Consider the following 21,178-nt stretch of genomic DNA (forward strand, 5'->3'; position numbering starts at 1 on the left):
ATAAATTTTTCAAGTTTAAATTGAAACTTGCATGCTGGCATTGGTCATGACACTATTCCTTTTGTTTACATACCCATAACCACAACCCTTGTCTGGGTAAACAATAAAAGAACAACTTACCACCTTCGGAGAGAGTATCCATTGTAGGAGAATCCACACCTCTGAAGAACAAAACAAAGGGTAAGACAAATAAGACCTTGTCTTCGTAAAACTCTTCAAGGTACAACTAACCCCGATTTTTTTTTCCTTTAATAAATCTACTAGTTTTCCCAATTACTTCAGCGAATCCCAACATTTCTACAGGCATTTAAAGTTGTACTTTCTGCGGCCACAACTGAGCATAGTGGTGTCTGGGTCAGGCTTCTAGTGAAATCATTGAAGGACACGGCTAAAAACACTCAAGAGACATTTGACTGGGTTTCGAGCACTGTGAAAACATATTTGGGGTATTTGTACTTCAAATTTTATCAAAAATGGACAAGACTTTTAAATGAAAGAACTGTATTATCTAGCAATACAATTTAGAGTCTAGCTATGATTAGGACACCTATGATGTATTTTTTTCAATTTTGAAGTGTGGGTCGCCAGTTGAGCGCACCACACAGCAAGTCATGATCGACAATTTGCCAGCCCATTTGAGTCATCTACTAATCTATAACCTGATAAAGACGTATAACGTTATTTATGCTTTTGCAGTAGTTAAAACAGAAGAAATTACGTTTAGAAACACCTTTTGTCCTGATAAGCATCTGTGCTTTTTAGCGGGAAAATCCCATCCTACATTGCTGCAACATTGACTGCGAGATACTGGGTACTCTATTACGATTTGCACTATTTGCCACTATTTGAGACTGTTTGTCACCATTCGCACTATTTGAGACTATTCGCACTATTCGCTATTCGGGACTATTCGCTGTTCGCTGTTCACAACTATTCGCTATTCGCTATTCGGGTTTTCCAGACACACCTCCTCGATAGCTCTCTCTTTCAGTCCGGCTTTGCACAAGTCAGCACACTTTTTCTCGCTTCTGGACGAGTGTCATCGAGATAGAGATACATGCATTGAATGAAGAGGATTGCTCTCTCCTAAGCATGCTGTACTGCTACCCCATCCAACAGCACATCTTCCTTGCATTCTACAACGATTTTGAATCACACTATCGCATGTTTGCATATATTCTTCTTAGAAGCAAAACATTGTTAGTCCTTCGATGATGTCACTGGCCAACTTGCAGATGCCCCATTCTTCACTATTCCTTGGTTGTGGCCGTAGAAAAGGTCAATTTTACAGACTTTGAAAATTCATGGAAAATTAACAAAAAAAGCTACAACGGTTATTTTTTCACAGTGGTGATCAGAAAAACAAGGGGATTTATATTAAGTGAAAAAACCATTTTGTGGGTTAATTGCAATTTAAGGAAGAAACAAAGAGGAACAGCATTGATAATCAGCATGCTCAAAGTGATGTTGGGGGCACTTACCTGTAATGAAGATTATCTCCCCTGAAGGTAAAAAAAGAAAAAGAGACAATGTTATGACTGTGCACACATACTACATTTCTGCACAGTTGATAAATTAACTAGAAGTTTCTGTTGTTTTTGTTTTTCACCTGGTACCCCTGACTTTGCTTGATGACCCTTCAATGGTACAACTCCCTTGTTATGACTTACCCACAAAGCAACAACTTTGTTATATGTGCAAAGATTAATGCTCTAAGGATAATCAAAATGTAATGACAGCCTTGCTTGTGAGTAGCTTTGAGCTTCAATAATGAGTTTTTTCTAACTTTTGTGAATCACTAATTTTAAGCTTTCCTTGTTTTTGAAGTCAATTCTCTCATTTTGCAAAAATTTTATTTCTAATTTTAAAAGTACACATGGCTTCTTTTATAATGCAATTTTTAATAACAGTAAATTGTCAAGCTACATTCCCTTGCAGATATACTCCACCCGTCCTCTTGAAAAGTTTGTATTTTCATACAGATGCCCCTCCCATAGCATGTTAATGTTATGATTATGACCTTGCATTGTCTTCACTACAAGAAAAAGAAAAATTCCTTGGCAGTTAATTTAATATGAGCGATGTGTTTGGACATGTAAGTCGTAACAGTAACAAATAAACCACTTACTCCATGCCTGTTCCTGCCACTGATCTTCTTATTCTTATAAACTTTGTACTTAATTCTCTCTAAAGATTTTCAAAAATGAACATGTACATGTAATTAATATACAAAACTCAAAGCATGTGATAAGCATGTCAGAAGCAATTATGGTCAAACCTCCTCTTAAAGGTCATCTCAGGGGCACAACAAACTGAAATGGTAGATACACGTAGGTGGCTTTTGCAAGAAGTCAGACTGCGTCATATATGACACCATATAATAGTCCGGTAATAAAATTTACCTCTTAATTTGTAAAGTTTAAAAAAAAGTGGTCAATGGCATGTGTGCAGATGTAAAGCATCTGATGCACGGTTACTGCATAGTTTGTACAACACTGAGTTTTACCTTGCTCAAAACATCTCTTTTTGTTATGTTTGGGGGGATAGACTAGAAGTGGTGGGAAGCTAGGGGGTGCATTTTAATGGTTACACTGTGACCACATCTCCAGTCCCCACCCCCCCGCCACGCCGGCTCCCACTGTTTATGGCAGAGGTAAATTCATTTTAGCCCCCTTGAATTTTCCTTAAAAAGATATTTTTACATTGCACATAACATGCATGCACAGACACATTACTCAAAGCTAACATATATTAGTATCACCCAACTAGTGGACTAATGCAAATCCTGCATTTTGATTGGCTACGCTACTAGGGGACTATTAGTAATAGTCATCGAGTAGCGAAATTGGCGCCGTTGAGCGTGACGCTTTCTTTTGTTTTATTCCCAAATAAATATTTCTTCAACTTGCATTTGCTAACTTTATTATTACCTTTTCTGTCCGACTAGTTAAGTGATACTAAAACAATTAGACCCTTCGCCCTCAAGGGCCACGGGTCAATAGCCCATTCAGCTTTGCCTCATGGGCTATTGACCCGTAGCCCACAAGGGCTACGGGTCTAATTGTTAATTAGTCATAAAACAGGTTAGAGCAGTTTTCAATTGAGTGTCATAAAACCAAAACCAAACTAATCACTCCGGCCAAGCATAAAGGACACAGACAATACAGTGAACCAATCAAAACTTGAAGCCAATCATGCAGCATAGTTGATGCAAAACCAATTACTTTTTAACACTCAAATGAAAACCACTCTAAACCTAAGAGAAAAACCTTGTTAAATACTTACGGGTGTCTTCATACTCTCCGATCTCCCAACAACATGTTTTGGTAAGTGTGATTTATCAAGAGACAGTTCACTAGCGCTGTTGACAATGATAAAATTCAGAGCAAGCAATGCTATTAGCAATTACATTACATCATCAACCTTGTACATGCCACTATTTATAAAAGGTCCCCAGAGACCTTTTCATAAGCTCTTCTTTGACAAGTTGTCCATTCAAAAAATTGCTGACCACCATTTTCTTCAGCTCCCCAGATGTCAAGCCATACATCATGAAATACTACATTTAGTTCTTAAGATATGCAGAGTGCTTTAAATCCCATGTTACAAATACTCACACTTGACTTTCATGTACAAAATTCTGGTACATTAAAGGCAAGAATGGACACAGAGCCAAAGTTACTTTCTGTGTTATTTTGCTGCTCAATGATAAAAACTTGGTTTTCGTTTTGTGTCATTTGTCTATCTCGGAAGACTTGTTGTTTCCTGAAGGTGAAATTTTGAGGACTAAAACTATGCATGACACAGCAGGTGTTGGTTTACCTTTTCGTTTTTGACATTCCATCCTGAAAGCCAGGGGAAAATGAAACATGTTATTAATAACCTTGAATAGTAAAATTTAATTTCCACAGATAATCGTGGAAAATGGAGTACAGACAACTTACAGTTTAAGGAAGTGTATGCATCCATATCCACCTCAAGGAAGATAATGGAAACTACAAACAGGAGCGGAGTTTCTAAAGCCAACATTTTTAAAGAACCATGGTTGACACAGACATCACACCTTCTTTCAACGGACTATTTAATGACTTTTAAATGGCAATGCAGCATTATTCAAGGGCTAGTTTTCCTCATGATTACATGTTAAACTTGTTCAAGAGGAGTGAAGCAAAAGACGGAATACCCCAGATCACACTGAAGACAAGATTACTTAGACTGCTAGGTGCTTGACAAAATAACTTAACTCCTGTACCATCAGAATCAACTTTTAATACTTCAAATGATTTTTTCCCTTGACCTGCATTTTGTATGTGTATACCCATGGAAACTTGTCAATATTGTAATTGAATACACTGTAGTCTCAAAAATCCATGGCTTGTCAACAAAATTCAAGGACTACTAATAAATGCTGATATACTTTTCATGGGAAAACCTAAACGCTTCATTTTTCAAGAACTTTTCAAGGCTTGTATGAGCCATGAACCATGGTTGGCATAGACCATGGCATAAAACCATGAACCATGAATCATGGTTGGCATAGTTGCACTGTAAAAATTATTTCATTCTACTGAACAGTGGAATTTTAACCACTTGACAATATTCTCAACTCCCCCAAACAGACTAATCATAAGTTATATGTAGGCATAATCATGTCTGATTCCAAAAGATGCCACAAACACACACACAAACATTATACTTGAGGCCAAGGTCAATGTTACAATGTCATAGATCTAGTAAAACTTACATCACCAGAGCTTAAAAATCCTTCCCTGAAAGTCAAAGAAAACAATCAAATTGTTGACTGATCAATCATCATGAGATGTATAAACAAACATTACTCTAAATGAATCTCTGATTCAACCCTGAGCCCCCTCCCCCCACCCCAAAAACAATGATTAAATAAGAAAAAAATCCACAGTGTGAAATATTTGCAGAAATCATTGTGGTGTCTAATCAGTGTAGAGTTCTTACTTGCATGAACAATTCAAAATAAAGCAAAATTAGCTATCAGAGATACAAAAACCGCTGTTGAGCTTTGTCATTTAACTACAAGTCACTTTACTCAGCAACATAGCGACAGTGAGACAATCAGAAACTGATTAAAGTGGCTTGTTACCTGTCAGGTGCCCTGTCATCCCCAGGTATTCTGAATCAAACAAAGGCGAAACAAAATACTTCTGTCATTAACAGAACCTAACAGAATGGGCATAGACTTAAACAACAATGACCTATGCACACTAATTATGGCAATCTAGCTAGACTGGCAGCACAGAGGGGTGGCACTATGGTGAGAGTGACTGCCTGCCAGCAATGCTGTCAAGATTCAAATCCTGGACTTAACAAATAAATAAAAATAAAAACGTAAATAAATAAATAATACATAAACATACAAAGCATAATTATATTCAGACTGAGTTTGCTGTTAGCTTTCATATATTTTCCTATAATTTTTCTCGCAGTTGTCCAGTTTTCCTTTCACTTTCTCCTCCAAAACCTTCAAACCAACAATCAAAATTCCATTCCAATCTGGTGTGTCTTCCTGATTAATAAGTCTTGCTGGTAACAGCTGGACACAATCATTTATTAGGGTTTTTGAGTTATTTTTTTTTTTACAAAAAAATACCTCTCAGTCGGCGCGTCGAGTATGTTACGGGTCAATGGGTGAGCGAGTGAGTGAGTGAGAGATGTATGTATGTCACACCAATCAGATTGGATCTACTATAAACAGCCAATCAAATTTCTTGTTGTAAAGGTAAATGGTATGTGAGAAGATCTGATCCCGATAAAGTTCAGAACGGCTGTATTCATTCTTCTATAAAAGAGGAGGAAGTATTCATATATTGGGTTTACTTCGACATTTTCTGTGGGTTAGGCTGAGGATTTTAGTTAAATGAACGAGATAAGCCTTGAGGTTTGAAACAGTTCGTGAGTTCATAGTATGCAAATGCAACAAGATATTTTTATTTTCAGTTAAGGTAACTTGATACTTTTGTTTTTCACAAGGAGTAAATTCAATTAGAGGTCACGAATCGTTGCTTCTAGTTCTTAGGACATGTTTTAGAGGGGACGAGACTTTAGATTTGAAACAGTTCTAATGTTTACAATAGTAAGTGTGGGTAACGATTGTTTTGTTCTTGTTGTATGCAAATATAACAATATATTTTTGTTTTTTAGTTACAAAGTGTAATGTGACACTCTTGTTTTTCACAAGGAAGTAAATTCAATTAGAGCAGACAAATCGTCACCACTCTTTCCCACGAGATGTTTGCTATCTTTAGTAACAAATGGTAACTTAACACTTTTATTTTTTATATGGGAGTAAATTCAATTAGAGCTGACAAGTTATCGGCTATTGTGTCCAGGATATTAAACAAAAAAGCTTTCATTTCTGGATGGTTTTTATGTCTCTGCAGTAGCAGTTTAATAGTTTTGTTTGATGACATTCATTTCAGTCTGATATTTTTTAAGGTAAAAAGTATGAGAACTGTTCAAATGTTCTTTGAAGACTGCGTGGCACCAAGTTAAAGTGCAATTTAATTAACTCAGACTTTCAACGTGACAGAGGTTTTTTTCGCTTTCTTTCTATTTTCAGTGAAGTTGTGTTGTGTTGTGTTGTGTGAAAAGGTAAACTTACGTCTCGTATAAAATGCGCAAAAACCCCTAAATTAACTTGAGTATTTTTGAGCAAAAATTCCTCTTGGGGGTTGGAAGGGTTCTGTGATCAGTGAGTGAGGGAGTTATGCATGTGCGCGTGTCACACCGGGTTGTATCAAAGAATGAATCAAATTGCCTGTTAGAAAATAAGATGGTATCTACATTAATCTGGAGACATGTCAGACTACTGTAGTTTGTTCAGTCAAACATTTTAGCTATCTTACCATGACCAATGTAACATCGCAACCAAAGAAAAAATGTCAAATTAACCAAATCATTACTGTACCATGAATGCTTCATGAATGCTCCGACACTTCACACAAAAAAAAATAACTCTTGCACGCCTTGCGTGCCTATGTTTACTGTTACTTGCTGTTTATAGTTGATAACAAATAGCTCATTTCTATTACCTGTTGTCTCTTCCACCTGAAATCTGTAAAACAAAATTCAATCAGTATAGCACGTTTTAAATGGTAATTAGACTTGGAGAAAAACGTCCATTGCAATTCTAATATATAGATTCAGGCCAGCCTAAAAGCGCAGTTCCTGGGCCTCATTGTTCAAAGTCCAATTAAGCTAACCCAGAAAAAGGTAGAATTTTGATTTGAGTTTTGTAACTTTGTGGTGAGCTTTTCTCTATATTGTTTGGCCTTCTGTTTTGATTTTTAATAATCACCACATACAAAAAACAAATCAGCAAAAAACATTTGTATAGAAGAAAAAGTTATAATTCGGTTAACTTTTAATCCTGGGTTAGCATTAAGCGGCTTACGAACAATCCTGCCCTGTTTGCAACAAGTTAACCTAATATGAGCTCGCGATCCAATCGATAACCAGCACTCGGTCAGCGGTCAACTTCAAAAAAACACGTGAACTTGAGGAGCTGTAAACTTGAACCTGCGATATGGTCATGTGATACTGGTCAGTGGATACCTTGTTTTGACAGGTGTCAATTGATCATAACACGAATGTCCAGTATCAAGGAAGTACACAGTAAACCAAGGCTACATGTCTCTGTCAACCTATTATTTGAAGTATGGCCACCATGTTGGGCAACTCTGTCGTCGTCGTCGTCGTCGTGTGTACGCGCCCACGAGCAATACTGCTAGCCATTATAACCATGAGAAAATCAACTCATGGGTTTCCTTTTCTTTCCTCTATGAGTATGGGGCTCCACTTGGCAGCCCTTTGGGCCGCCGGAGCTCCGCTATAAATTAAAATATACTCCAACTCTCTAGCATGTTTCTTGAAAGAGGATGAAACACTGAAGTTAAGATTTCTCATTTCCTCAGTTCCTAAGTTGCAATATACAAACAATACTATCTGCACTGCAGTATGCTTTTTGAAGAGCAATTGACAAACGCCAGATAACAATAACCATTGCTTCTTTTGAGAATTAAAAGAAATGCTTTCATACATATATTATACTATCTTGTTAACAAGTAAGTTACAGGGTTGTACCTGATGGAAACTCCTACTGAGGCATTTGAAGAAGAAGAAGAAATTTCAAAGAAGAAATTTCAAATCTACTTACTTTTTCAATGCATATAGGATCTCGAAATAAAAAATAATTTCAAAATTTACAGCAAACAAGTGCCTCGGTTCGCCTGTAACTAGCTATGGCCCTGACTTACCAAATCTTCATCAAAAGAACCACTCTTTTTCTTGTTATAGTGAACTAAAAGAAATAATTATTATGAGAGATTAGTCTGGACTGGCCATCACAAAGATCTCTACAATGCCAAAAACTGAACAGAAGTTCCCACTGTCCATCCAGGTCAATGATTATTTCTCTTCCCCAACTTGACTAGTCGATGTAAACAACCTTCGATAGCCCAGGCATTAAATTAAAATTTACCTTAACTAACAAGTAGCTTCTTAGAATGCCACTGAATATTCCATGGCCTCATATGTATAACAGTACTATGCTTATGTAAAGTCTCCCTCTTGAACATAGAAATCAGTTCTAATTTTCCATAAACATCTAAGAATAGCTAATCAATACCTGTTGTACTGCCATTGTCTGACTCATTTTCATCATCATTTTCATAGTTTTTTGTCCCATCTAAGAAGACGCCAAATAAAGAGCAGAAAAGAATCCAGGTTACACATGTATGCCTCACAAGACATCACAACCACAATTTTTAACTTGTGACTTTCATGTTCATAGCTATACCCAGTGTTTCTCAGTCCAATTTTCACGTAAGAGTCAATTTAAACTCATCACAAATAGATGAGCTTGGGAACTGGTGCCTTAAAGGTTAGCGGGGTGCCAAAGCCATAAGCCGCTAGGAGGTATCCATGGCAACCCTGGAAAGCAGGAACCACCCAATGAGCGTCCGCTAACCAGCACCGTCACACTGAAAGAAATTCAGTGGAATCTACTTACTTGGAGAATACTTACCCTGACAAAGAACAAAACGGGAGGGAGGAGAGGGTGCAAGAATCCGCAATGATTCGCGAGCAAAGCAGTGCAACTGATCCGCAACAATCAGCAGAATACACTACAACAATTATGCAATTAACCATAAACCCCTGCAAAACCCCTGAAGGCCGCCCCACAGGTCACGTACTCCCAAACGCAGAAACTGCTGGCTGCATAAGCTCATATTTAACTTGCCTAAATGATATTAGCTGGATGGGCATGCTAGCTGGCTGCGTTAGCTCAAGTTTAAATGTGGCTAAGTATCATTTAGGCAAGGTTATCTATTTGTGATGAGTTTAACCTTGTCTAAATGATATTTAGCCACATGTAAAAATATCCACTGTCAATCCAACCTCCCACGTTGACATTAAGTAATGACCTTATAATCACTTCTCACAACAGAACTACATCTACTTCTTTTGCTTTTCCAAAACACACAAGACAATAAAATATGACATTCATTTCTTATGACAATGGACTGTGTTATATGCTACTCACATTGAGATGAAGCAGGCTGACTAACTTTTCTACTATAATTTGCAAATGACGGTGATCTGCCAGCTTGATTATTTGTTTTCTAAAACAAACAAACACACAAGGTCAGAGTTCACAGAAACAGTGGAATCCCAAAAATTGGGTAGTTTGAGTTTTGTGGGTAAAATTACAGCATTCAACTGAGGGGGGTGGGGAAGGACTTTTTGTTTAAGTTATCAGGAAGTTTAAAAAATTGAGGATTTTACTGTACCTATCATTCTTGTATTGGCATTATCGGACAATCTAGTCCATAATTTTAGCGTGTGTTAGTAATTGTACATTTCCTTAAACATTTTCTGAGATGGTTTTGGAGTCCTATCATTCAGCAAGTATGTAATAAGCAAGTACAACGTTGTGTGTATTTCATGAAATGGAATCAAGAAACAAGTCTTCATCTATTACACTCACTCTTTTCTTCTTTGTTCCCGGACATTCTTCAATTGCCTCAAAGCAAGCCCCTTTGTGTACATTGTATTCACACGCTAAAACACACAAAAAAAGACAGAGACAATGAAAATGCTATTGAAGGTTTGGACCCACGCTTTGCAGGCCAATTATAACCTTTGTCAACTCCCTCCTGAATTCAAAGATAAACATTTTCTGAGCCTATTGGTTTATCAGAACAAGTACAAGTTCAATAAATAGAGGTTATGCATGGCAGCCATGTTGCATGGCAGGAACAATAGATTCCTTTTTGCTATGGGAAAAACATTTTCTTTCCCATGCAAAACATTTTCATTGTTCCTGCCATACAACATGGCTGCCATGCTAAACCTCTATCGATGGGATATTGATACTAGCTACATGTAGTGCAGTGGATGTTTTTACTCCCTGCCTCTCATTGTCATGGGCTGTTCAGCAATTCATGAGTGTTTACTGTGTTAAGAGTACAGTGCCACAGTATCACCAGCTTTACCTGGTTGCCTGTGGTTTTCCTGACTCCCATTTACCCACTCTGGACAACATGCTGCTCTCCAGCAAATGTAGCCATTTCCTCCTGTTAACCAGTACATATAAAGTCTAGGAAAGTTCTCTGACTATGCATGTTTGAACATTAAAAAAGGTTTAGTAGACGTACTTGAACATTGATAGCCTTGATCTCCAATACCCCACAGTAGACCACTACAGTGATTGCAGAACGTCATACTTGTGTAATGTGTACTAACAAAATGGTGTCCCTTACTCTGCAAAAAAAAAAAACAAAACAAAAAAACAAGTAAACATTGACCATTTGTCAGAGGCAAAATGAGCCTTCTTTCACAACTTTTTATCAAAATTATAACAGCTTTTAAGATGTTTTGAGAAAATGCAGCAGTGCTGTTGTTTAGTTTTGCCCTCACAATGACAAGCAACAGTAATTTGGTTCTACTCACTTTCACCAAACCTCTTGACCTCACCAATTTCATTTTTTGCTATCATTAATGACATTTCTGAAGTTTCTTAATAATGCAAATAAACTTACAGTGTCTACAGAAAGAGCGCAAAAGTTAATGTCTGAATGAATGAAAAGGTGAGAGATGTCAGACTTTGCCCTTAATCTGCAATCCATATATTCAATAAGTGTGATTTACTGTACACGTGCACAGCAAGGATGTTGCTCTTAATATAAACTCGGCAAGCTCTAGCTACATGTGATAAGATGATAATTCTCAAACACAACTTAAAAAAATACATTATTTTTTTTTAGCAAAATGTATAGGGGAGTTTCTACCTTTTTGCTTGCTTTAATTTTAAACAGTGGCTTATTCTCTTTTCGTGTGAAGCTCGAGTATCTCTCCAGGATATTTGCATTGGTCCCTTGTTGCTAAAAGAAATAAAACCACTCAAAATTAACTCCCCCAAAAGATGTCAATACTTGGAAGATTGAATTCAGCCCAGTGCAGTAAACTTTGCAGTCTACAGACAACCGCTGAATGTGTTAGTGGTGCATGAATAACTGACAGACGCATGTCTACAATATTCAAATTAAGAACAGAGTTCAAATCTGAAAGCTACCTATGAAAAATCAATTGTATGTTCAACTTTCAACTTACCTTAACAGTAATTCCAACTTGTTTCAAAAAAGTAGTAAGGGCAGATGCCATAGCAGAGCTGGTTTAAAAAAAAAAAACATTATACATGTAGTTCAGTGACTTTCTTAGGAATAATAACAGTCAGTACACGGGCTTCCAAGTAAGCCAGGTATCTCCTACACTGGAAATTCGCACATTAAATTTCCACACGTTACTTGCAGGCAAAGAAAGGAAAGTCCTGTGACATATAGCCCAGGATGAATAGTCTTTTCGGTTACAAGGCTTCATGTCAGTTTTGGATGTCTTTGTTTCAGCGATGCCCTTACTCGCTTTCATCTTTGGGCGATAAATGAAACTCACCAAGTCGCCGAGCCAAGTAGCCTCTTTTTTCAGTATCAAATTGACAAAAAAATCATTCACACACTAACTTTCCCTGAATTTAACCACTCCCAAGTGACCTATAGGCACCATCCCATCCAATAGTCTGCCATGGGCATCAACTTGAAAGTTTATTACTTACTTTCTGTCAATCTGAGAAGCATCTACAGCAGTATTCGCATCCAATTCAGCCCTAGAAAATAAATAAAAATAACAGGTTGTTATAGGAGATTCTGGATAATACAAAATTTCATGACCTTATATTCCTTCCCCATTAAAAGGATATGTTGGTGTCAATCTGTAAAAACCTAAAAACAATAAAACTGAACTTACAAGACTCCCTCTAAGTGTGGCATCAAAGTTTGTTCCACTACTTGAAGTTCCTTTCCTTTATCCATGTTGTCATCTGAAAGTCCAAATAATGAAATCATTAATGTTCAATGGGCCACCTTTACATGCAACATTTATATCATTCTGTAAATAAATGGAAGCAAAGAATATAATTGCACTTGGCACCTTCTAGCTGGTGATCGCCAAATAAACTCCCAAGACCAAGGGCCCGTTTATTCCTGAAGTCTGCTAACAGTTCTTTAATTTCTTCTCCTGCAAGATCCCTATTAAATAATGAAGACAAACAGTTTAGTGGAGAAACTAATCAATGTGCAATCAAATAACACTAACCTTACCTTCAAAATGCCTGATACTCATGCTAAAATTACACTGTAGAGTCATACATGCCTTTTTGCCCCACCACCCTCCCTGCCAACCCCACACTACAAACATATGCATGTATGTATATGTATAGGTAAAGGTAAAGTTTGAAAATGAGCCAAGAGGCCCATCAGGCTGGATTTATCCCAGTTTCTGTAGCATGAAGCAATTAGGAATATTTCTACTTCCCCCTGGATGAGACGGTAGTCTATCAAATGTATATGCATAGGTGTACTTTACAAACAATACAGTCATCCAATACAGTCACACCTCTCAACCGACTACCTGGGGTAGACTTTACTGCTGTTGCAGAACTTAGAAAAGTGTATGCAATGGCAAATGTTTCAAGGGATGACCAAACCAGGCTGCTTTACTAAGGTGGTGATTATAGAGACATGGCTGTCATTGAAAGTTTGATGGTACTGTATATCTCAGCTACAAAACAAAAATCAAAGAAATTCTCATCTTTGAAAACAATGATTGTACCTTGCTTGTTGAAACAAGATTTTTAGATTATCTTCAGACCCTAAGCAACTCTCTGCAAGAAAGAAATCAAATTACATACTAACTTAACTTTAAAATAATGGAAACAAATTACAAAAGAAATGGATTCTGAAAATGACATGCAAGTCCCAAGAATGAACTTTACAGGTACTCCATCAAAGACATTTACAATACTTACCAATGGGCTCTACAATTGTTTCTTTATCCATATTGATAACTTTCAGAGGCTAACATGAAACACAGCAAATAAATTGTATTACTTCAGGGCTCAAAAAAGTGCCGTCCAGTCATCCAGGACAAGTAGATTTTCCCTGTGGGTAAGTAACTTTTCATTCTCACTTATCCAATGGGCAAGGGATCAGGTCTGTCAAATATATCATTAACCCAGCAAACTAAGACTTGCCCAGGACAAGCAAAATTTGAGAGCTACATGTACTTGTCCCAAGGGCAAGCTGGAATTCAATTTTTTTTTTTCAAGTCCAGTGCTTGTTACATACTGGTCACATTACTGAGCTGTCATATACAGAAAAAGCAGGGTGATTTGGGATAACGTACCAACAGGCTTATCTCAACATCTGCCCACCTTTAATACTTTTCCATTACAAACAGCAATGGCAATCACAATGTAATACATACCGCCCGCTCAGCCAGAAATGTAGAGTAGATCTCATACGACCACTTCTTCATTTCTTTTATTGTTCCTTCTCTGTAGGTATCTGTTACCATCCAAAAGAACTGCAGAAATGATGTGATGCAGTTAAAATAATGTTTTTCTTGAGGCTTATTGCAAACATAAGCCATAGTCAAAACTTAAACATTCCTATGAAACTAAACAAAAACAACAATAATAATTTATTACAGATCACCTACCAAACTACTTGGATCACTGTTTGATATAAGGTAATGGAGGAACACTGCCAGATGAGCTAGAATTGAAACAAAAAAGCAATATAAAATTATATCAGCTGCACAACACAGCTTTCCCAGATATAAAACTTTCTAAACTTTTGCTAAACACATTTTGAAAACTAGTAAAAATGCTAAGAACGAAACAAAAGAAAATGTTTATCTCAATATTAGTTGATGTCTTTTACCTGGCTTATTCTTAAGAATTTCTAAATCATTAAATGGACCATGGTCATCAATCTGTTGATTAAAAAAAAGATGAGCCAAGATTTAAAATCAAGACTTTTGTGGCCTACAGTATAAAATAATTCTTGCCCCTTGATGGCTACAAGTAGGGTCATGTTGGGGCCCATTTTTTGGCCCACTGACCTAGTGACATTCAAATTATTTGTGACAAGTCTTTGTGTAGTATTCTGAGACAAGGCACTTGACAATGACATCTCGCAAGATACTGGTGTCACACCGCAGTGAACCAGAGGCACCTCATCCACTGGGAATAACAACAGTTCTTATTTAGCTACCTCTGTGAGCAAGCAAGATGAAACAGATCCTGTGTCATGATTGGCTACCCGAGCAGGCAAGATGGCACTATCTTGCCCACTCAGGATTACCCGCTGTGTCCCACAAGAAAATAGTGTTCATTTTCCATATAATAAATCCTTTATTGACCAAGCTTGTTCAGACAAGATGACTGGATATTGGCCTCATTCTCTTTTGTGTGTTTATGGACCGAGACAGTGAACTTGGCCAATATCCAGCCATCCTGACCTCACGCTTGGTCCTGCCTATAACCCATATATCCTGCCTGCTTCATGCTACAGAAATTGAAGTGGGATCTGATAAATTTGGCATGTGTCCATCAGTGCCTACCAGTGCCTCTGCATGAATCTTGTTTCTATAGTATGTAATTACTAAGAGTGGCAATACTCCCCAAAAATGGGATGGTTATCCCTCAAAGCTTTACGCTATAAAAATGCACACTTAGCCCAAAGAAAACTTAGCATTCAAGATTTTTTTGCAATGCTAATAAAGCAGTGTACACCCTGGTAGTAAGATACAGCAGAAGAACATGTACATCATTTTGCCATGTAACCCACACTTGCATGCACCCTTCCCTTTTGGCACAACCACAAATTAATTAACAATTATACACAAAAAATCCCACATGTATATTCACTTCACCTTCTCGTCATCTGAAGCAAACTCTTCATCTTCCATAGATATGATTGATGCATGTGACTGATTGTGTTGCATGACACTCTGCTTGGTATTATCTGTGGAGTCAGCCTGTGATTCATCATCACCATCAGCATAGATATCCGCAGTGTCACTCCGACTTCTCTTCTCCATGGGTTCTGATAGCGTTGGTGTGGCTGGTGGAGAGCCACTGCTGCTGCTGCTTTTTGCATCATCAAGTTGTATGGCTTTGTTTCCTTGACTAGTTGGATTCCAAGCCCTTGGAAGGGATGAGGTCTAAACAGAAAAAAGAGCCAGAGAATGATGCCACAAATGAAAGAACAGGTTATCATGCTAATTTTACTCGCTGCGTTATGTGAAAAAAATAACAAACAAACAAACCACTTGGGTTCTTTGTTTCTATCAACAAATGAAAACAAGGTCAATTAGACAAGGAAATCAATACAGCCAGAAGTTCCATCCATACGTGTATGTGACCTGTAGGGCCATCACAGTGGTCACTTGCTCATCGTGTGATGTTTATTGCGTTTGCTTTGTTCTTCAAGTTGATCTTTGCAGATCACTGGCCCCTGTTTGTTCAGTGAATCTTTGTACAGCATCGTCATGTCTTGTGCAAGACTAGATATCACAGTATCTGAGAGCTCATCTGATATCACTGACGACAATTACTATTGTTCAAGCCCTGTCCTTGCATGTCATCAACTACAAAGAAAAGATCACCTTACCACCAGATTTTTGCGAGTTTTAGCAGGTGATCCCATAAAGCCATACACCCATGCCATTCCAGATGTATCATCAAAGCTCTTTTTCTTGCCACTACCATTATCTCCAACAGACAGAACTTTATCAGAGGAGTTGCCATTTACAGCAGGACGGAAGAAAGCATCTGGGCTGGAGCGCTGTCTACCATGTAGTGGACCATCAGGCAGCTGTGTAATATTCACAACAAGTCTGTTAGCATGTTAGCAAATACTGATGATTCACTCAGAAGCCAAGCACCTCTGCAGAAGTTGTAATTTCTCCCTGTCTTACGCACCTTTGTGCTTAAAGGGCCCATTAACCGATTTATGCGCGTACTCGCACGTTGCTAAGGAGGTGAAATTTCACTTCCGGTTACTTACGTCAGCCTGAGCACAGAAAATAAAAATAACTCAATAACTTCCAAATTCACTCACATTCTAGATGTTTTTCTTTGTGTTTCACAAAATGCAAAGTTAAAAAAGTACAAGCAAAGACAAAATAAGAGAAAGACAGAAAAACAAGAGCAATAGAAAGAGAAAAACTAACTCCATGTGGCTTTGTTTGATCTTAGCAAAGAACACTGCTAGTGTAAACTGCGCATGCACTGATAGGGTAACTTCCAATATATATCAGGCGCACTTCCGGTTTCTTTAAATGCTAAAGGGAACACAGTTTTTCCTAAAATCCAGCCTTTTTTGACGGATTTCAATTAAAGCCAACGTTGGAAACATAGCTATGCATTCCTTTTTCAAAATCATGCTTTTTTCAGAAAATTATGAACTTTTTAATACTTTGAAATTCTCTCAAAATCTGACCTTTTAGAAATGAAACAAAATCTATGCATAGTGTCATGAGGATTTAAATTAAAATATTAAATCAATGAAAAAAATTCCGATAAAGTAATTTGCCTGGGAGCCTTTGCGTTTTTCAGTATTAGTCACATGACCATGGGCGTGGCCTGATGACGTCACCACCAGTGTTGCTGATCATGAAAAAGTTTAAACACGTGAAATAACTCTGATGTAACTAAAAATGATGAGGTTATATGAGAATAAATTTTCCCTAGCAACGGCGCGAAAAGATCAGTTAATGGGCCCTTAAGGGCTAGGTTCATTGTCATTTGTTCTGACTATTGTTTTCTAAGCAAATCCTGTTAAGCCTTCTGAGAGATGCATGGTGCCTCAACATGCACATAAATTATTGAAACTACAGTTCAACCCCTATTAAACAGCCACCCTCAGGGAAATGGATAGTGGCTGCCTAAAAGGGGTTGGCCATTTAATAGAGGTAAAACCAATAGAAAAGCCCTCATCGGGACTTTGATTACTGGCCGCCTAATAGGGGTGGCCGTTTAAAAGGTGACCGCTTAATAGGGGTACTTTCTTCTAAATAACTTTCTTCTACATAAATAATAGCATCAAGCATGCTCAAGACTTAACGCCATAAAATTGAAAAAAAAAAATGGGTTTTGACACATAAAAATTTAGGTATGGACCAGATAATTATAGCTTTTTACACACATGATTTTGGACAGTCTTTGTAGCTGGTAACAGTTTTGCATTTTTAAGTCTATATAACTGGTAACATTGTACATTGTACACTGTACATTATTAGTTTCCTTGAAGATGTCTATTAACATCAGCTCTTCATTTTCCCTTCTTTCCAAGTGAAAGGAATCCTCTCCTTTCTGTGAACTGTCACTCTATATATCTGCTATGTACAGTCTGTAGACATCAACAGACAAGTATAGTGCATGCAGTCAACGAAATGATTATGCAAGCTAACATAGGAAAAAAGAAATTGGTACATGCCGGGTTTTTTGGGTTTTGGGTCATAGAAAATCTATGGCTCCAAAACCTGCCTGCTTGCTATTGAATTTGCCATTAAAGGGTAAAAGAAAATGTTAGAAATTAATTACTGCACTGTTAATGTTAAAAAAGGTTAGTAACATTAGAGGATTATCGCATACTTACAGATAACTTCTTAATCCTTTTTTTCCCAGGATAAGTAACAGAACCTACACCACTAAGTGGCTACAGATTAATGCATAAGTATCATTAGCAAGTCTTGTTGGAAAACGTTTATATCAGAAATCACCTTGTGCAATAATCTACTATTAACAGCTGTATAGAACATGCTCAGATATTGAGTCAGTTAGCATTGAATGTACTGGCAGATGTCCAGTCGATAATGGTTATATCAGATAACTGATTAGCACTTGTTAAGGTCCAATGAGGACAGATGATGACTAGCAGGTGACACCAAAAGGAACCACATAAAAGATTTCTTGAGAATTTCACACCACTTATGCTCAATTTTAAAATGCTTGACACTCTGAAGTTCATGGAAAACACTGACTCAAAGCAAAACTACTTCAATGCCTTGTGGCCCAAGAACACGTGGAATCCTGGCGCATGCTCAGATCTAAACACCACTGACCGTAAAGGCAAGACTTCTGCTCCTTGTTGTTAACTCTGTTAACTTGCATTTAACTGCATTATAATGTTAAGGGTTTACAGCAAAACTAATAGCCAGCAGAATACATTACTCCATCATTCAAAAGCTCAATAAACTATAGCAAGATATTGACAGAATAACATCTCACAACAGTTTGTATGCCATGTGTTGAATATGGGCCATTTATAACTTCCCAAGTGGTTCAATGTGTCTATAAACCACAGAAATGCATTGTCCACTGATATGACAAAACACTTATGTCTAGAAATGCATGGAGGAATGAAATTGGAAGATTTGTGACTACTACACTTGATGAAATGGTCTATCACTACAACAGTGAACAAAGGCAAAACATACCATAAGTTGGTCCCCTTTCGGAAGGAACTTTCTCTCAGGGGGCAGTGGTGGAGAGGAAGAGACCTCCCTGTCAGTCTCGGTAGATCTGTTATTGAGTGCATCACCAATCATGGCTTGGGGATAATTGTCGTACAGTGCATTAGGGTCATGTTCTGGTGGAGGACTGGTGTTTTCATCAGCTGGAACTGAATAGGTCCTGGATGGAAATCTGCTTGCTGGCTGCCATGTTGGGGGTGCTGAGTGGGGTCCATTGTTACTAGGCTGCTGAATAAATAAGGAATCTATCACTGCCAAAATTCACTACAGTTTAAATACAATTAAATGTAATTAAACTAAATTAATGACTTGGAACAAGAGCAGGTTGGCATCAGCATTCTCTGGAATTTGTGTCTCATCATTTCTTAACATTGTCCTAGTGTTTTCACTCTAAAAGTTCTGGTAGTAGGGTATGCAGGCTAGACTGGGGTTAGCAGTTTCATGAGTTGTTCTATGTATGTGCCATTGCACATACTTCATCACATTTGGGCATCTAGCACACATTGTTTTACCGTGTTGTAGAGTTTCTCCCTCTTCATCCCTCCCTATTCAGTGTTTTCTACCTACTGGTTTTGTTCTTTAAACTTTTTACTGAACACAACAGATTCAGTGTGGTGGGTCAGGGTAAGTGGGGACATGTGGAGCATATGGGTGGCCAGATCAGGAAGATCAATGGGGTACAATGCCTCAGTCCAGCATTGCAGTTTTAGCCCCCCTGGCAGGGGAGCTAGGGCACCCATCATCCTCTTGCAACATCTGCTTTACTGCTTTGGAAGCACAATTAGCATCGGCCAGCTAGACCATATGTACAGGGTAAAAAAAAATTGAATTCCAGCTTGCCCTTGGGACAAGACAGTAGCTCTCACATTTTGCTTGCCCTGGGCATGTCATAGTTTGCTCTTTTAATAATATAGTTGAGACAACTTGCCTGATCCCTTGCCCATTGGGCAAGTGAGAATGAAAAGCTACTGTACTTGCCCAGAGAGGAAATCTACCTGTCCCGGACAACCAGGCCGCTCCTTTTTTGAGCCGCATATGTATCTAATGATTTGCAATTACATGTAACTGCAGAGTAAGAATGACTTCCAACCTGATACTGCATTAAGGCACTGAGTTCTGCCTCAAATGCTCTGATTCGGGTTATTGATTCAGCAAGCTGAAAGATAAAAAAGAAAATCATTTTTAAGTATGCAAAAGAAAGCAATATTTTCAGTGCATTGATTGCTTATTGAGAGCTCCTTTCCTTTGATGGGTAGAAAACATCTCACTGAGATTAAAAATTGGCTAGAAAGAACAAGGGTCCAAGTGTTACCCTTTACTCTATAAAGATGCTTCCCAATGGCAACTAATATTTTTGCCATAAAACACACAGATTAAATTTCGATAAACATTTAAAAATAAAAATGAGTGATAGAAATTTTACACAACGTTTCAATGTCGTCATGACATCATTATCAAGTGACAAGAAAATAGCGGTTCAACAGTGTTATATATGCGGTGAGAGGTGTGATTGTTCATTAACATATTTGTTTAAACAAATAGTTTCACGCCAATGGAATCCGATTGTGTGTTCAGGCTAGGTTTCTTCTTTCTAATAAACAGCATTTCGTAAATCAAACAATCCAGTTTTCCGTTGCATTTCTTTAGGACGGAAAAATTATATGCAAGGTCGTCGATGTTGTAAAGACCGTGATCGTTCTTTAAATGCTTACCGATTGCAGAGAACCTGTGTTCATCAATACATTGGTGCAAATGCCGGCTGGTATACCCGACACGGTTTTGGTTCACGCAAACGTGCAAACCAAAACCACCTCTAATTAATCAACAATGTGTAATGTACAATTACCAATGTGATCTGTGCGATGCAGAGTATGTCGGGTATACCATGCTGTTTATTAGAAAGAAGAAACCTAGCCTGAACACGCAATCGGATTCCCTCCACGCAAAACTATTTGTTTAAACAAATATGTTGATGAACAATCACACCTCTCACCACATATATAACACTGTTAAACCATTATTTTCTTGTCGCTTAATAATGATGTCATGACGACATCGAAACGTTGTGTAAAATTTCTATTGCTCATTTTTATTTTGAAACACACAGATGACATTTAAAACTGAAAACATTCTCACTGCTGGTTCACTAAAGGTGAAGGAAATATTACCTCTTTTTGAAGCTTGTCAGATGGTTTTTTGGTATACTCCTCCCTTGTTTTCTGTAATGTTACAAACAAATAGTGCACAAGAGTCAAGTACACATAGC

General features: G+C 37.7%; 1 protein-coding gene across 6 annotated transcripts in view; it reads right to left on the reverse strand.

The window, feature by feature from the left end:
- LOC145492976 (rho guanine nucleotide exchange factor 11-like) overlaps window positions 1–21,178 on the reverse strand; it is a 69,470-nt gene that overhangs the window by 30,441 nt on the left and 17,851 nt on the right. For 4 of the 6 annotated variants that reach the window (XM_081472355.1, XM_081472358.1, XM_081472354.1 and 1 more), the window contains exons 9-37: window positions 21,081–21,131; window positions 20,003–20,068; window positions 18,877–19,140; window positions 18,036–18,095; window positions 16,047–16,250; window positions 15,307–15,597; window positions 14,313–14,364; window positions 14,089–14,144; window positions 13,855–13,953; window positions 13,397–13,445; window positions 13,201–13,252; window positions 12,520–12,617; window positions 12,337–12,409; window positions 12,146–12,196; window positions 11,647–11,704; window positions 11,325–11,417; window positions 10,692–10,797; window positions 10,022–10,095; window positions 9,578–9,656; window positions 8,660–8,719; window positions 8,289–8,332; window positions 7,065–7,087; window positions 5,117–5,146; window positions 4,745–4,769; window positions 3,823–3,845; window positions 3,286–3,361; window positions 2,129–2,187; window positions 1,482–1,502; window positions 121–161 (exon numbers count right to left, since the gene is read on the reverse strand). In XM_081472355.1, coding sequence (XP_081328481.1) covers window positions 121–161; window positions 1,482–1,502; window positions 2,129–2,187; window positions 3,286–3,361; window positions 3,823–3,845; window positions 4,745–4,769; window positions 5,117–5,146; window positions 7,065–7,087; window positions 8,289–8,332; window positions 8,660–8,719; window positions 9,578–9,656; window positions 10,022–10,095; window positions 10,692–10,797; window positions 11,325–11,417; window positions 11,647–11,704; window positions 12,146–12,196; window positions 12,337–12,409; window positions 12,520–12,617; window positions 13,201–13,252; window positions 13,397–13,445; window positions 13,855–13,953; window positions 14,089–14,144; window positions 14,313–14,364; window positions 15,307–15,597; window positions 16,047–16,250; window positions 18,036–18,095; window positions 18,877–19,140; window positions 20,003–20,068; window positions 21,081–21,131 — 2,278 coding nt within the window. The remainder of the gene's footprint in view (window positions 1–120; window positions 162–1,481; window positions 1,503–2,128; window positions 2,188–3,285; window positions 3,362–3,822; window positions 3,846–4,744; window positions 4,770–5,116; window positions 5,147–7,064; window positions 7,088–8,288; window positions 8,333–8,659; window positions 8,720–9,577; window positions 9,657–10,021; window positions 10,096–10,691; window positions 10,798–11,324; window positions 11,418–11,646; window positions 11,705–12,145; window positions 12,197–12,336; window positions 12,410–12,519; window positions 12,618–13,200; window positions 13,253–13,396; window positions 13,446–13,854; window positions 13,954–14,088; window positions 14,145–14,312; window positions 14,365–15,306; window positions 15,598–16,046; window positions 16,251–18,035; window positions 18,096–18,876; window positions 19,141–20,002; window positions 20,069–21,080; window positions 21,132–21,178) is intronic. The other 2 variants (XM_081472356.1, XM_081472359.1) reach the window with 2 other exon arrangements.

Source organism: Orbicella franksi, chromosome 7, assembly GCF_964199315.1.
Source record: "Orbicella franksi chromosome 7, jaOrbFran1.1, whole genome shotgun sequence".
Classification (NCBI taxonomy): Eukaryota; Metazoa; Cnidaria; class Anthozoa; order Scleractinia; family Merulinidae; genus Orbicella; species Orbicella franksi.